Source organism: Osmia bicornis, chromosome 5 (genome assembly GCF_907164935.1).
Source record: "Osmia bicornis bicornis chromosome 5, iOsmBic2.1, whole genome shotgun sequence".
NCBI classification, from domain to species: domain Eukaryota; kingdom Metazoa; phylum Arthropoda; class Insecta; order Hymenoptera; family Megachilidae; genus Osmia; species Osmia bicornis.
The window spans coordinates 1778308-1796078 of record NC_060220.1 but is presented as its reverse complement, the minus strand read 5'-3'; the positions used below and the strand labels follow the sequence as shown (position 1 = coordinate 1796078).

At 43.2% G+C, this 17771-nt stretch overlaps 1 protein-coding gene across 1 annotated transcript; it reads left to right on the top strand.

Annotated features, from left to right (window-relative positions):
- The first annotated feature begins 9 nt into the window (after nucleotides 1-9).
- LOC114871004 (mucin-5AC-like) lies at nucleotides 10-16586 on the top strand. Its single transcript, XM_029176364.2, has 15 exons — nucleotides 10-100; nucleotides 189-314; nucleotides 903-1125; nucleotides 1183-1355; nucleotides 1864-1950; nucleotides 2445-3020; nucleotides 8821-9162; nucleotides 9248-9634; nucleotides 9723-11833; nucleotides 11909-12170; nucleotides 12236-12934; nucleotides 12999-13466; nucleotides 13584-14108; nucleotides 14318-14953; nucleotides 15067-16586. The coding sequence occupies exons 6-15, from the start codon at nucleotides 3018-3020 to the stop codon at nucleotides 16381-16383; spliced, it is 6750 nt and encodes a 2249-aa protein (XP_029032197.2). The 5' UTR covers nucleotides 10-100; nucleotides 189-314; nucleotides 903-1125; nucleotides 1183-1355; nucleotides 1864-1950; nucleotides 2445-3017; the 3' UTR covers nucleotides 16384-16586.
- The last annotated feature ends 1185 nt before the right edge of the window (nucleotides 16587-17771 follow it).

The following is a 17771-nucleotide window of genomic DNA, read 5'->3' as shown; positions in this document are numbered from 1 at the left end:
AGCAGGCTAGTAATTCTTTTCATCGAATGAAATTACTTGGAGGAAATTATTCCATGGTAATAATAGAGTAAGAAATGCATTTGACCCTTTTACTGTATAGGTAATTGTTTTTTAATTGGAAGATGGAAGATTAGAATCTTTAGAGTTCTGCTTCAGTACGAAGAATAATAATCCAGTTTTATTTGCAGAAGAAACGTATTAATAATGACATAATGAATCCAACGTTATTACTCGAAAAAGGCAATAAAGCGAGGGATATGACAGTTTTGAAACAAGGGCAGGGAAAGCCACTTCCCTTCACAGCGTGATATAGAGTAAGAAAAACCGATAATGGCGTCTATAGTAAAGTGCGGCTACGCCAATGCATTTCCTGACAATAGAGCGCCTGGCTCGATCACCGTTCAATTCACTTTTTTGTCGTCGTTCCACAACGACTGATTGCCATTCGATTTCTTACGCTCTATCCACGTCGACGTAACGCTAGAGGAATTCCTCTGTTATGCGTCCGATACACGCTCCAAAGCATTTTCTGGATCACCTGCAAAATTTCATATCATTATAATCGTTCTTTTACAATTGTACGATTCCCTGTATAGTTACATTTACAATCATTTAATATCGGTCGCGAAGCAAAACTGTAACCGTAATAGTAATAGCTTAACTAGTAATATTATACCGTTATATAATTTCTCTATCGATATTCATTAAATTCAGTATAATATAGAGAGTAGTTATCGAGACTGCGTTCGATAAAGGTGTCGTGCAACGGTTGTAACTTCCTGTCAGGAAATTATAACGCATATACACGTGTACTGTATTACGTTTTATATGTTTCTTTCCTAATCTAAAATGTAGAGTAATGTATGTTTGAATGTTGGAATGACAGTATGGTTTGTTTTTAGATACTTGTGGATCTACATATGTGCCGACCGAGTGACTGACCCACGATTCCTTTGAGAACTTGCATAACCGAGCAACGTACACTACAACCGCCTCTCACTTCGTTTGATGCTGTCCGGGCTGATTTTGTTCGGGCTAACACGTACCTCCTATACCGAGTCCGAGGTTGAAATTCGTTCAGCAGCCCGTGACGATGTCTGTACGATCTAGCAGAAGAAATGGAATGTGGGTATACTATTGTACTTATCAATTTTTTATTAGTTAAGTAGAATTTTCCTATAGTGTTGTAGATTTGCACACAAGGGAAAAGTGCCAATAATATGGCAAACACGATTCTATTAAATACCAAGCAGGAAAAATTCAGATGAAACGTAGAAAACGTTGGTCAAACTTCTAGAGCATAAAAGAAAACTATTAAAAGTGGTGCGACTGTAACTGGATGGTATCGAGCGCTGGTAATGGAAACACTTTTACAGCGAACATTTTATTAATTTCTAATTATACGATGTAAACGTTGCTCGAACGATTAACGATGTTGAAAATGTTCCTTTTCCACGGTACTTTCTACTTTTAAAGTCAACTTGACCTTACGTCCAGTCAAGCACGTTAATCTTTCATTCTGAAATAAAAATACATTAGAAATAATATTCCTTGTCGAGGATTTAGCTGACTTTCAATAATATAAGTTCCTCGTATTTTCTCCTCGCGATTCGGTGTATATTTAATTAACCGAATTTAACAGTGCGTGGACACTTTCACCACGTCACCCACGGTTCTTTGCTTTCCATCGCGTTGGAATTGACAAATTAATGTCTATTACGAACGCTGCACGCGTCTTCCTGATCGACATGCAACCGATAGAAATCGGAAGCCCGTTCCTTGCAAAACATCATTTTTCCTATGTATTGTAGTTTCATATAAATTAGAAAAAATATAAACACTAATATTTCTTACATGTTGCAGATAAAAAGGAGGACCATTATTTATTTCTGAAAGTGTATTACTATTTATCAATACGGCAAGAGAAGAGAACCAAGAATATTTTCCAAAGTAAGTAATATTAATCGTCGACTCTAGATTATTCTGTCGCGCACAGTAGACAGTTCTCAAAGCAAACGGTAGCTAAAGGGTGAATTAGTATCGTTTGATCGATGCTTCGCGTTCAGCTCGCTTCGTGAAACGAAACTTTGTTGTACGCGAAACGTGTTCAACTTCTGCAAATCCGGACAGGTCTGGTGTTGCGCAAAGGTGAGCCAGTAAACAACTTCTGGGAAAATGTTATTTTCTAGAAAGACCGAAACATGACTATGACGTCGCTGAAGTTAATTTGACCCTAAGTGAAGACCAAACACCTGATGCTTCCATAAAATGAACAGCAGATTTCATAGAATGGCAACCAGTCAAAGCTAACAGAGCTCCAAGTCTCAGTTTCTGTTCTAATCAATGGAAGAGAGAATCGGATCACTCTCGGTTACAGGAATCCGAGAGGGTCTCTTCTCTCAACGATGCTCTGAATTTCTCTAACGAAAATGTGTTACTTTCAGGACAACAAACACCAGCAAGACAAAGAGAGGTGTACCCGTGCTTGATGGAGAGAATCAGCTGGAAAAAGATATCTGGAATTGTCTTGGACACATACCGGTTCGCTAAGGGGCCAATCGAAGGAGAGGCTTTCTCCTGGATCACGGTCCGTCGGTGTTCCTTCGCACCGAGCCTCCTCGACATCTGGAGGGGATATCTATATAGTCTGTCCATTCCGGCCGAGCCCCTTCAAACTGTTTGCGATCCTATGCCCGTGTGCGCGTATTGCAGATCTATCGAGATCGAATCGTGATTAACCGGTGCGTTCTCTCTACGAGATCCTCTCGGAGAAGCTTGCCAGTTCCTTATCGAGGGAAGAATAGCATAGGAGAGATTGAAAAAAAGATTTCTGACGTAGAGAGAGGAGAGCAAAGGGGCATGGCTCGATGGTGGTGCGTTGTGAGAAAGTGCAATAGAGAACAGTAAAGCGCGAAACGTAGCCGAGTCCGGAGGTTTTTCTTTTTTCACCGGAAGTTGGAAAGGAGAGACGCGGGAATTGGTTGAACATTACACTGGTACCGGATATACCCTGCACCATGGTGAGTGAGACTTTGAACAGCACTGAGTTGGAAGATCTTAGATAGATAAATAGATATTTTTATTATAAAAATATAAAACATGAGTTTTTTAAAAGACAGGTAGTTTCTATTAAGGGAGAGCCTTAGGGAGATCCTCAAAGTTATATAGTAGGTATATTCTCTCACAATTGAATTCAGGGCGAGGAGTGAGTAATGGTATGGTTCTTTGGTATGATTTTTTAATCAGACTTGGTCCGTTTCTCCGAACCAAAGGCTGGGTACCATGAATTTCAATTGTTTTTTCCTCTGGTAATTTGTTGGTCTCTCGATTTCCCGGATGCTCTTCGATTCAGGTTTTGTACGCTTTCCATCGGGAAACTTTAATAGTGAATCGTGCGTTGACTAACGCCCACGCGTGCATCGAATAAGGGAACGAAACTGTGGAAAGCAACATTCCTTTTTATTTCGCTAATCCTCCTATGTTAATCGGAAAAGTTTAGCGGAACTGATGGTGAATTAAAATCGAGTCCTACATTTTGATCGAATTTCTTAGTATCTACTTCAAATTCCTTCATTCAGCATCGTTCAATGAACGCTAATCTAATCTCTTTCAGAAACAAGAAGAAATGTTGTTCTATTCGAAGAAATCAAGTTTCCTTGTAAACGTGGATGCAGAAAAAGGCAGTGTCGAGATAGGAGATCGAGTAATAGGCAAAATCGAAGCTGGATGCTCTGCTATTCGCCCCGCGGGTAGGAAATGGGGGTCAGTGTGTGAACAGCTTCGCTCCTTATGCCGCGATTCAAGAGGTCGCCGAACGTATTCCTCTTCTTCTTTCTCTCTTTTCTCCTGTTCTTGGAAAATTCACCGATAACTTTTGCCTCTTTTGGAACACTTATTCTGCGATTGGCCGTGGCAAACGGAAAGACGAGCCGTAAGAAGGAAAAATAAGAAGATAGAAATCTATCGTTGGCCGCGCGCAACAGACTTAATAGACAATGAAGATTCGCGATAAGCGGAACCGCAGGAATCCCTTTTCAGTTTTCACGTGGCGGCTCCTTTGTTGAAAGTTTTACCGATGAATTCGTGGTAATTACACGCGTTGCGCAACGCTACGGTTCTTATTACAATATCCATATTGTTGGACCTTAGAAAGTCGTTCAATTACACTTGGATTTAAACGGTCGATGGTTGGCGCAACGAAACCAAATTGTCCGAGTCTACGATGAGCGATTGTGCAAACGATACCGCCCTAGTTGACCCTAAAAGTATTCGTTGAAAGAAATCCCTGTTTCGGTGCAATTCGTTACCCTTTCGCCTGGTTGGAATGCGTTTGAAAAACGCTTTCTGGCCTGCGAGTTGACGTTCTTGAAAAGAATCGCGCATTATACCGTGGGATAAGAAACTTCTTACTCTTTTATAGATCTTTGGTAAACATTCGTTGAGCCACGGTATTCGGGATTTCCGTGTGATTGGATATCGATACAGTTGGTTTCTGTGGTCTGCTCCGCAGCCAAGACCTAGTTCGAGGGATTAGCAGTGATACTTGGTCGAGGATCCGATGAATGTTGGAATAGTTGAAGTTCAAAATTGTTTCGATCTAGATTAATTCGACAGATATTTTGAGATCGAGGGCGTAAGATCAGAAGTGGTCCAGCTGGTGTCGAAAAAGTTCGAAGGCGAAAGTATACGCGGAGGCGAGAGATCGTACGAAGAAAGTTCTGTCATTAAACAGGCTAAGTAGAACGGACGATACATCCGAAAAGGAGGCAAGAATTGGGCTCGTTTCAGATTCGGACGTGAGAGAGGAAATTTTTCTTTTACTACCGATGCGAAATATCAGAATAAATCATTTCGTACTCCATCTCGTGATATTGGAAGTTATAGGATTGCGTAATTACAGAGGTATAATGGATGAGCTTATTATGACATAACTGATAGGATCGTGCGATGGGAAGGATACATTGTTTTCCAAGCAGTAATTTACTTTCGAATCTGTTATTTGCAAAAATAATTGCAATTTCTTCTTACTTTAGTCTATGATGTTTATCTTAACATAAACATTTCTTTAACTATTATATTAAATGATGAAATTGTTTCTAAAGATTCATAGATCTCCATCAAATGAATCTAATCTTTGCAATGTAAGATTCTTTCTCATTGTTTCGTCTTCTTAACGTAATATCAAATTAGCTTGATTATAATAAGTAAGCTTCATAATATTTTCCATCTATGTTAGTTTCTCAATTAGTCTGTATTTGCATTTGAACTAAATATGTTTCTTCTTCTGGTTAACACCAAAACACTTGGATGAACTTTGAAACACGATAAAAGTAGGATACTTTTACAAGAACCTGTTACACAGCCAGAGAAAGCTCTGACTGAACTCTGAACCTGGCATATCAAGTTATCTTTCCCTGCAGCGTTTAATAATTTTCCAAAATATAAATTGAAACTTTTGGAGTATACGAGGATCGTCAGCAGAAAATGTAAACTCTTTCTGTCTCTGTATAATTCTTCTTTTTCTTCTTTTCAAAGACGTCCACCTTGCCTCGAGTTTCTTGACGGTTCTTTTCCCATCGTTAGCGAAGCACCCTTCTCTTTCTCGAGCCGGCTCCATTCAGATGTAAACAGTGACATGGCTTTCGGCGGTATTCGAACGCGGAGGAACGAGTTTTCGTGAGACACGTCGAGCTACTTCTTCGCGAATGATTCCTCTCGAGAAACTAAAGACAAAAAGCTGGAGGCAGTCGAGAAGGTGCGGACACCTTAGTCGACACAGATAAAAACGATCATCAAGTCGACTAGTTGGTCATTGTGACTTTCATACCAGCATAGTAGGTTGCACGCTTATTGTTAACGATGGATAGTTATATTCACCCTTGGTATAGAGTGTAGAAGATTGAATACTTAGCAATAGGTGATATCCTGCTTAGAGTATAGTAAGCTTTATCACTCGTTAGACAGGTAGTCGTTACACCTTGTAATTTAATCGGTTTTGTCGATCAAACAAATCTCTACCCCTATAAAGAGCGAGCAAATACAACGAAGTTATATAAAGTACAGAAACTTACGTAAAGTTACATAATCGTGAAACTAATTGCAGCGCATTGATAGCGGTGCCATGCCAGAATTGAAAGAAAGAAATGGAACTTTATTTTCACTAATACCAAATTCAAATGTTTCAGATATCATTTTCTAACAACGCGGTGCTTTTATCGGTCATTAACCAAGCGCCTCCTTTTAATTGTAATTACCAGCTAATTTAGAAAAGATAATACTCGACCAATCGCAGAAAAACGTCAATCCCCGGGGATGTCAAGTACCAATTTCTAACGAGTTTCCAATGAACTTTTCACGATCTACATACCTCGTACCGCCCACTTCTTACTCTCTTTCTCTTGTGAAGAATAGGTGGTACGCTTTCGGATCCCTCTGACGAGAAATCGATCCCTCTCTAAAAACTCCTCTCCCTTTCACTATCGAAGAAAGCTGTTAACGATTCTTCTTCGGAGACGACGTTTGGGCGTTCTCCTGATTCTTTTTCCTCGATGCGCTATCCCACCGAATGGTTGAACTTTCTCTGAAAATCGTACCCGGTTCTGGGATCTTGAGAATATAAATTAAGCTGTTAACTTTTTATTACAGAGAGGTCGATGAATTATTATAGGTAAATATAGCAAAAATTTATTATCTCAAGTAGTGCTTGCTTTATTAAATTTTGATATCTAAATTTTGTAGGGAAAAATGCGAAGGTGTTAACACTGAACGCTTTAACGCGACCGATTATAATCAATTGGTCCGCGAACGGATGTCGGACACAGGCGGAAACCAGGTCGAGACACCTTTCTCTCCTCGAGAGAAGAAGCAAACTTCTGCGAAGGCGCGGTCGACCGATTGATCTTCTTCGCGAAAACTCCGGAGTCAATGTAGCAAGGATCGAAGAGAATGTTTCAGTAGCTATTAGATAAAAGGAGCCTCGGTGTCTGGAATGGTTGAAGGCTCGTTTACGTAATTCCGACTGCATCGTTGGATTCTACGACGTCGATGCACGCTGACCGAAATTTTGATCAGGAAATCGTGATGGATCACGTATCGCGCAACATTGTGACGCAACCCGACCGATTGTGAATCCAGTATTCCACCTGTGTATGTAGTTCACAGGTGTACGCGATGATTTCACAGTCGATGGGTTGCTTCTTATGGGGAGAACAACGAAGAAAGCAGAAAAACCATGAGCCGTGTCCTACACGCGATCTTCCGCTATGAAAATCCGCGTGGATTGCTTACTGTCCGTAATATAATCGGAATGATGTCAGTAGTACGGCATCGTTTTGGATTTGAATTCGATTCGATGATTCTTTAAAGGAAATTTTGAAAATTCATGGATTAATTAAGATAACTGAGTTGCATATCGTTCTCAATTCTGTTGTATAAGTTTGAATATACCTATTTGTTCTTATTCATCCGTAGATAAACTGGATCGTTTAGAAAAAGTTTCGAGAATATGCAAAAAAATATTCATATCGGATCTCGTGAAAGAATCTGAAGAAGAGGTGCTGGTATTTATTAGAAATCATCGTTTCAAGCTGTTCACAGTTCGTTAGCCACGGTTGCACTCCAGATATCTCGTGGCTCTTGCATTCGAGCACACGCAATACCAACGATAATGATAACATTCTTTAAATTATTTTGACGTGCGAATAATTAGCAACAGTCAATTAGCAGATCGAAATCAGTAATCTCACTGAAAATATTTTTTATGAAAGAGCTTAATAATGGAAGTAATTGGAAAGTAATGTTGAGAAAACGGTGGATATCAAAAATATTACTGGAATTGTAAGATCGAGGGTAATTACACCTATAATTGTCGCTACAAACTTAATTATGGTAAAATTACAAAAGTGGCCTCGAAACCTCGAAAAATATTCATGTAAGAAAAAGTTTATTTCAAATGTTATCTATATAACGATGTGAAAAATAATATTTTAATTTTCATTTAAACTGGACACGTTTTATACTGCGATAGAGAATGGTTTTGAGATGGTGAACGCGTATGACGTAGAATCTGGCCGTACCTTCTGCGTTTTCGTGCTCGTAGTTAGAAGGACGACTACATTCACTCCTTAACTTTAATGCGACTAAGTTACACGCTCCGTGTAATCTGTAATTACTAGAAACTTCGAAGTATTCGTTATTTATATGAAACGTCGATTTCTTCGAAATTAAAAATTCACCTACAATTTTTTATAAAACGCTACAGGTATAAAATGTTCAGAAATTTCACGAGTCCTCATTCTTTTGAAGATAAAAAGAATTTCTCTGCGGAATTAAAAGTCAGGAGAATCGAGGTGTACTTTTTTTTTCAATCTCTTTATCATTAATATGCTCTGACTGTCGCGGTTTCATCGTTCCATGAAACCACCGGCTTCATTAATAGCTACGGCAATTGAATCGTGGGTAACTGGCTGTCACGAACGCTTGAATTTCTTCTGTCCATCTTTCGGTGAAGAATTGCGGTTGGAATTCTTCTTCGCTAGCTTTCCTTTCGAGCAGAAAATCGTCCGTTAATTCCTTTCCGTGATTATAAATATATATTTAGGCTGTAGTTTAATATTCTTTTATTAAACAATTGCAGAAACTTTCTTCTTTCCAATCTTGTAATAAGATACCTTCTCTAAGTAGGGTATTTCTTTACACTAGGATATCACCTTACAGCAGGGTACTTCCTTAAAGTAGAGTATCCTGCTTACACAAAAGCACCTCTTCGTACCATCAGCTTCACAAAATAATTAACAAATTATTTTTCTTCTTTAATTTCAGATCGTGCAGAGGTGTCTATCGTTCGCAGTACCGATCTGCTTGATCCTGTCGATTGAATTTGGCACGATCGAAGGTGAACGATGGTCGAGACAGGTGTCGAACAGCGAATGGATCCCACTGGCAAATCCCAGGGCCACGCAGACCCAGATAGAGCAAAATAATCCAACCGGACTGCTGGCAAGCGGTAGTGCTCAAGTGCCACAAGTACCACAGTTATCTCTGCCACCCCCGCTTCAGCAACAGTACCAGGAACAACTTCTGCAGCTGCAGAAGACGCAAGAGAGCATCCAGAAACTGCTGCTGTTGCAGCAACAATTGAAAGCACAGCAGCAACTTCTACAGGTGAAGATTCTTGATATCTCGTGATACAAGATGATTCTTTGAAATTCTGATATTCTTGAACTGACAAAAATTTTTATTTTCTCAGTCTCAGACATTCCTACCCAGCGGATTTAGTAGCCAAGAAGAGGACAAGCAGCTTCGCCAGAGTGGATTAACGAACTCGCAAACGTTACCAGACGTGGCTTCCGGGGATTTAGTGCCGCCCCTTCCTGCTTCCGAAGCGTTGCCACCGGTGTTTCCAGCGCAGAACTTCTTCCAGCAACGACCCCGACCTCCTCCCACTCCGTCGAAGCAAGATCTTCCTCAGGAATTTCTCAATTTGTCCGGTCAAGAATTCAAAAGCGGTCAGCTGTTGCCGCAAGGTCAGAACCTTGGAAACGTCGGGCAAATAGATGAGAATCAGAGGCAAGGAGCGAAACACCTGGGAGAAACGCTACCTCAAGGTGTGAATGCTCAAGATGAAGAAGAAGAGGTGATTAATTTCAGTGATGTTGATAAAAAAAAATGATTTACTTTACCGTTAGTATTATCCTTTCTATAAACCATTTTGTTCCCCTTAGGTACAGCTGGTGTACGTGCCGGCTGATACTTTGGCGCAACGAGGTCAGCCGAAAAGAGGACGAGGAAGAAAGCAGTACCCGCACCGTCAACAGCAGCAACACCACCGCGACAATCAAGGTGTCGATACCAGCGCCATCGCGCCCGACCAGGACGCCTTCACTCGCCAATTGTTGCAGCAAATACAAATCGAGGAAAAAGCGCAGTTCTTCGACGAAGAAAGATTGAAGGAGATTGCTAGATTGAACGAGGAGCAAAGGGAGCTCGAAAGGAATGCTCGTCTTCAGGAAGAAACGATGCGAAGAGAGCAAGAGTTGCAGAGACAGCGGGAGGCGGAGAAGAAGAGGAAAGAGCTGGAGGAAATAGAGAAGCAAAGGGAACTGGAAAGAATCCGCGAGGCCAGAGAGAAGCAGCGATTGGAGGAGCTGGAGCAAAGAAGATTAGCCGAGATTAGAGCGAAGGAGGAGAAGAGAAGAGCCGAAGAAGCAGCTAGGCGAAGAGAGGCTGAGGAGGCAGCTAGACGAAGAGAAGCTGAAGAGGCAGCCAGACAAAGAGAGATCGAAGAAGCAGCCAGACAAAGAGAGGCTGAAGAAGCAGCTAGACAAAGAGAAGTCGAGAGATTAGCTGCCTTGGAAAGGAAGAAGGAACAGGAGATGCAGCGGGCTCTGAAACAGCAACAGCTGTTGGAGAAGCAACGAGAAGAGGAAGCGAGAGTTAGTCGTTTGAGAAACGAGAATCAGGAACCTCCGGCGCAAGCTCTCCCTCTGATCAAGGATCAACAACAACAGTTTCATCGACAGCACCTAACTGAAACGTCGAAACCAGTGAAAAGCAGGATCAGAGGAAGGACTCGTCAAAGGCCTCACCATCAGGATCAACAGAACTATCGGGAGAGCACCACTACCCCTGCACCCTCACCTAACCAACCACCTTTGTCAGTGTACATGGGAAGCCACAGCTCGAAGACAGCTAACGTGAAAGTATCAGACGTATTGAAGTTATTGAAAGACGCAAAGACGATCGCTGTTCTGGACACCGTCGGTCCAGATACACCTCAGGTTTTCGTCGGTCCAACAAATCTCGACCCTCCCACGGGATACGCCAAGTTCGACCTTCCTTATCTGTCCTCCATCGATCACAACAGAGTAGAGAGGAAGGTGGACAAATTGCCTTTCTTCGTGGCGCCTCTCAGTTTCGATCCTCCACCAGGATACTCCAAGATTCCTTTCCCGGCGCCTCACATCGGTTCGGTCGTCGTGAACACCCTGGACAATAGTGATCCAAAGGACAGCGATAACCCGAATCCGAGTCCAACCCCGTTGATAGAACCTAACTCTTATCTGGATGGCCTGAATAGCGGTTCCGACTCGACGACTCCTCTGTACGAGCCCCAAACCACCATTGGCTACTCTCAGGAACACTCGAGCACCCCTAAGTACGAACAGACGTACTCGTCAGCCCCGCCGACCGGATACTCTGGATCCAGATTCAGGTTTAGGCAGTACTATAGCGACAGCAAGCCAGCCTCTCTGATCACCACATCCTACTACGACGATCAGAGGCCTACGACGAGAAAGCACAATTATTACGAGGATAACGTTAGAACCACTGACAACCCTCTGATAAATACCAGAGTGGAGACCTCGGTGAGTCAACAGGAGGAGCTTTCCTATTCCACTACACCGAGGATCAAGGACGAATCAATTCCTACTCAGGATCCTTCGACTAAAGCTCAAGATATAGCTGCTCAGTTGGCTCTAATCAATCAGGAACTCGCTCAACAAAGAGAGACACAGAGATACAATACCGCTGGGCAATTCAATCGATACAATTCTCAGTCTACGACCGGTCTGGGTCACAGTTTCGACGGTGAAATCGCTTCTGGTGATATCAACGATGTCAGAGGTCCGATAGGACCCACCCAGTACAATTTGCCCGCTGAATTGCCCGCGATTTCTCCGCATCTGCCCGGTTTAGTCAATTCTCTGTTGGATAAGAACGAGGCTAAACTTCAGGCTAACGCACCGGCTACCACGACAACCACTAGCACTACTACCACTACTACTACTCAACGTACTCCCACGACTACTTACAGGCCACGTAGTAGACAAAGGTGCGTTTCATAGGTTTTCTGAAGGAAGTATAATATTAAGAGTTTCGATTAATATAAATAGTTTCTTATCTACAGGAGCAGAGTTGCTTCTACGAGACCAAGGACAACGACTCAGACACCGTCTACGAGAACGAACGTGGACAGAAGTCGAAGACCTTATAACAGATCCAGGTCCAGATTCACCACCACCACGGAAGACTACCGTGAATCTGCTACTTACGAGGCTACTAAATCCAGAATACCAGAAACTACAGTGAGGTACAGCACGGAGCAGAGAAGGCCGATCAGCAGAACACAGAAACACAGGGGTCGAGATAAAGCGAGTCAACAGGCTGAGGTAAGTATCCTACTCCAATTATGAAAATAGAGAATATAATCATTTGTTCTTATTCTTCCTAACAGGTTCTTCAAAATCAGAACGTTCAACAATCATACGAAAACGTCCCCCACGGCGACTCTGCTCCTCCTGCAACGTCAAACGCTTTCCTCCAACCGACAGCTCCGGATTCCAATCTTCGTCAAGCTGATTTATCCTCGAACACCCCGGAAAACTATCCATCCAACGCGATCAGCACCACCGAGAACTACCCCTCCCTGCAAGCGAATCAAGCATCGCCATTGATCTCCGAGGATTATTCGAGGAGTCAGAATTATCCTCAGAACCTTCAACAGGATCCACGTTACCGCGGAGGGTACGATCAGCCTGCTTTAGAACAGAGTGGCCTCGAAACGGCTCCGGTAAACGGATTCAATTATCAGACGCAAAGTAGAGACACGTTCGAGCAGGAAATTGTCCAGCGACCGAAGGACTATCAATTAGATGGGAAAGCAGAGAACAGTGACATCGAGTTGGCAACCACTGCGAGTCCACGGCTCGGTGCCCAGGAAGAGCAACGATATTCGTCGGTCTACGAGGTGAACGTACCACAGACGCAAGCGGAGTACGGTTCGAATGGACAGAATAATTTACACCGTTTGGAGAGCGAAAAGATTCAACCCGGCGCCGCTGAACCCGACAACCCGGTATTCATTCTACTGCCAGAGAACAAACAAGAGGATTACGAGCTCTCTGTTTCCTCTACGGAGGCTCCGATCTCTGATGTGAGTTAATCGCTTGATGTTAAGTACAAAAGAAAAAATAAATTTTTATTAATTTTGATTACAGATCACAACAGAGGCTACCACGACGAGTACTACCCCCGTGATAATCCGTCAACGAGTTCGAGGACGCGTGGGCTCTCGCGTGCACCACGAGTCCTCGGTTCAAACCCGAAACAGAGGCTCCCAAGATGAATACGTTCGTTTCAACGTGGTCAATCAAGAATCCACTCGAACGTCTCCGAGTCGACAGCGAGGTAGATCCAGATCGCGTACCCAAAATCATGGGTCACAAGTTGAAACCGATGGCAACGAGTACATCAAGATCCACGTCGCTCAGCAGCAGAAGCAGGTCGCCACCACGACCCCTCTGCCGCCTACGACTACCACAACCACCACTACCACCACCACCACTGTACGCCCAACGGAAGAGGACATTGATTACGGATTTATCAGGCCACCGAGTTTCCGACCGATACATCCGGTGGATAACAGATTTCAGGCACCTGTTACGTTCCGGCCCCAGCTTTCAGAGGTGAGTCGTTCGACGCTATCTCAAAAGTACCATCAAAATGGTTATGTACCTCTCCGTAGATCAAATTTATTTAAATCTATAACGGAAATATTTAAAATATTTTATCCGCATTTTTAGCATCTTCTACAGGCGCCACACCAATCGCTGTTACCCAATGACGAAACCGCAGTGGAATTGAATCCTCCGCAGACACAGTTACTGAAAACTCGGCAAAAATATCAATCAGCGCCGAATCGTCGTTTACCAGGAAAAGCCACGACCCTACCACCGCCGACCACGACCATAGAAACCATCGCAAGCACCGAAAGAGTACCTGTTGCCACGCTGCTGCCCGATGACAGTGTATATACAGAGAGACCAAAGCCCAGAACCGACGAGTCCAAACAGAGCAGAATAAGGAGTAGAGTTCGACGACCCGGAAGAAAACGCGTGTCCAGCAGCAGTACCACTACCGAATCGGTGTTGGAAGCACATAACGAGCTACCATTGGACGAAAATTACCCTCGAATACGTCCTCAATCCACGAGTACTGAACAAGCACAGCAGCAAAATCTGTACGATGATAATTATGATGGCGGTGCACAGTTCCCTCCAGTGAGGAATTCAGAGAGTCAACAGTTTTATGAAACATCCAGTGAGAATGTGAGTATCCTTTTATGGCCCCTCAAGATCCACGGCCCCCATAAGACAATTTTGCATCTAAGAATGCAAGAAGAGCAATGTTTACTTGAATATTTATCTAGATTAGTTCTACAAGCTTCAATGTTAATTTTATAAATTTTGTTTCAGGCCTTGCCTCGGACCCCCAAAATCTCAGGGCCCTGTTCATATAAAAATTATTTTCATTTCAGTATCCTGCCGAGTTCGTCCTGAATTTTGGCAACTACCCATCCCAACCGGTGCAACGCGAGGAATATGATCAAACACAATTAGCCAGCGAGCTACCACGAAGATACAGTCAAGCAACTGGAGCAAAGACGATCTCGGAAGATTCTCGTGCGACGACGGCGGATATTTATGGCGCCGAGAGTCAGTGGTCCACGAAATTGACTAGGACCTCGTTCCAGCCGAGTTTCGCAGTGAACCGTGTACACGGAGAGGCGAAAAATGATCGTGAATGGTTTCACGAGTCGTCGAAAGATTCTAACGTTCCGGATATAATCACCGCCGCGCCGGAAGTGTCGTCCGTCACGCTTGTGGTTTCTTCGGACGATAAGAAGAGCGAGGAGACAGAGGAGGAAGAGGAGTCGATGCTAATGGGCACCACGATATTCGGCAGGAAAACGAACACGCAGGATCACACGGAAGGGATGAACGCTAGCGATACAACGACTGAGACTCCCAGCACTATAATGAGAGAAACAGAATTGAAGAGGGATCCGCAGTCCTGGTTGATGGACAGGGTGGAAAGTTCCACGGAGCAACGTGGCGATATTGATTTCGAGAAAAGTCAGAAGAGGATCGGCGATGGCGGTGTCGTTAAAAAGGTACACCGCGCGGAATAACTTGATAATTAAACAATTCTGAAAGTTTCGAAGATTTTAATCAACGAAAGTTTCGAGCATCTTGTAGATATACAATGAAAGATATTTCATTTCAGGGTACACGAAGAAGAAGGGTTCGCGTACGGGTCAGACCAGCCGTGGACGACTTCGTCACAGCCGAGTCTCAGCATTTCAATTCAGCTCTGAACGGCATATTCAGAGATCAATACAAATACAATTCCGTCCGTGAATCTAAGCATTCAGCCTCGTCGAATTCAGATAAATTCGATCAACAAAATTTCGAGAGCCTGAAGAACAACGATCCGGTGAAGTCTACGTCCACCGAGGTACCAGAAGCTGCGTGGACCATGCCTCCAGCAATAACAACTCCGATGAGTATTCCTGACGATACCGAAGAAACCACAACGGAGGAACAGATTACCACTCTACCAACGACAAACGAGCCCGAAGATACCACAATTACACAATCCTCGTACGAGGACTTTGTCTCTCGATTCACCGAGTCGAGCGATACCGTGGAAACCAGCGACGAGCCGAAAAAGAAGAAGGATAACTGGAGGGATAAAAGCGTTCGAGTGTCCTTGAACCTCGGATCGATCGCGGACGCGATGAAGGAGAACGACGTTAACAAATTAAGCTCCAACGAGGCAGCTCGCGATGAAAAATTAAACAAAGTAGAGAAAGAGAGCTCGGTAGAAAATGAAGAATCGAACGAGGAGAACGATGATCATCCGAAGAATCATCGAGCAAAGTGGAGCGAGGTGAGGTATCCTTCCTCCCTCGACCATCCTCAAGCGTCCGGTTGGAAGTACGAACGAAAAACTGGCGGCAAATCCGCTTCGATTCCTGGATTGGTTACCAAACAGGAGGGAGACAACAGCGTGAAGACGCTCTCCGATTACGTGCAGGCTATCTTCGACACGATGAAGAGCGCGGAAGAGGAAACTACTATCGCCGAGGCTGAAAGGCCAGAAGAATCCACGACTCTTCAGACTCCGTTCGACAACGAGTTCGTTGAAAGTCAGGAAAGGACAACGACGAAGGACGTCGAGGATAAAACGACCGCTCGTTCGACTTTCGACGAAGAGCAGCAGACGACGAGAAACGTGGACGTAAATGGCAAAGCGGAGAGCACAGAACCGACGACTAACATCGATCTGGAGAACGCAACGACCGCGGAGAAGGTTACTACAAGCCAGGAAAACGTCACCAGTTCGTCATCCGAGTATTCGACGGATCTACCTACGACCACTCCTCCAAGGACCACTCCGTCGACCAATAATTCGACAGAGACCATCCTTGGAAAAATCCTGAGAACCTCGACGACCACCAAGGTCTCGCACATGACGGAAATTTGTTACAGAGGTCGGTGCGTGATGACCAGGCCCAGTAGAGAAGTTCGTCTGAGATGAAGTTCAACTTGATCGAGATTCCTCGTTCGATTCGAAAACGCGGCTTGAATGGACGCGTGACTGAACGGGCCTCGTTGTTCGCCACCTTCGTAACCGAGTGATTTCTTATTTATAGAACGGAAGGCTATCAGAGTTTCCAGGATGAATATAGACAACGGTGATGAGAGTTTGCAGAGTAATTGTATGATTTTTTAGAGAGATGCAGGGGTGAGTTTCTTGGAGATCTACCAAATGTAATTTCATTAATCCTTCATGTTTTATTATTGTATAATTAGTGGAATATAAAAGATGAAGATGAGCGTTGATTGCCATGGAAAGAGAAAGAATAATACAAAATTTAAATAGCAGTCAATTAAAGTGGCTAAATGAAAAATTAATTGTACATATTCTTTAATATATTTTCTTCTAATATGTTTTGTAATTTATGTTTCTACCATGGCAATGAACATGTTGAGAGACTGTCAATTACGGAAATTAATACGCTCGTTGTGCAGGTTGAAGCGAATCGATTTAATGAGAGATGATTGACTGCAAATCGATCGTGGCATGGCTGTTTATGAAAACGTAGCCGAATGTTGTCGCGGCAGCTCGGTTCGAAGCGGAAAACGTAGGCCCGGCCCAGGCCGCTTTAAACGATAGAGGGCTAAGTTTATTTAACTTAATTACCTGCTGCTGTACTGTTGGTATACGTGTAAGTTAAGCGTTTAAGTATTTTCAATAAAAACACGAAGAAAGCAAGGTGACCTTTGATCCTGGCCATACCTTCTTTCTCTTAATCCACGACCACATATTTTTTCTTCCTGAAGAAAGTTTATGGTTGAGTGAAAATATGTTCTCATTTAATATTTATTAAAATTAAGAGCTATGATTACGAAGTTGACGACGGTTTCAGGTGCAGAAAGTAAGAAGGAAAGTGGAAGGAAAGGTCAAGTAAGAATTGCGAGGCATCAAAGCTGAAGGGATTAAATCATTGGAGGAAGAACAGTGCCAAGAATAACATTCCCTTTATTCTACCTCCGACATTTCCTCTCTACGATTTCAAAGGATACCCCGTTCGCTACACCACTTTCGAGAAGGAAAACAGACAAGTTCTCTGGCTCCTTTAGTGTTAAATTGAGCCAACAAACTCTCGAGATCGAAGTTCAATGGAGTTCGTCAGCCCCGTTGCATCTCATCTGATTAACACTGCATTGTTCTTGCCAAAAATCTAGCAACAATAGGATCGTTCCAGAAATTAACTAATTATCGTATGACCCAACGATCGTGAGATCAAATTACTGATTTAATCTATCTGAGATGATCTCTCAAATCTTTAACCCTTCAACAGAGAAGGGTTAAAGAAACGAAAAGTAAATAAACTTTTAATTGGCTTGATATAGATTGATCGT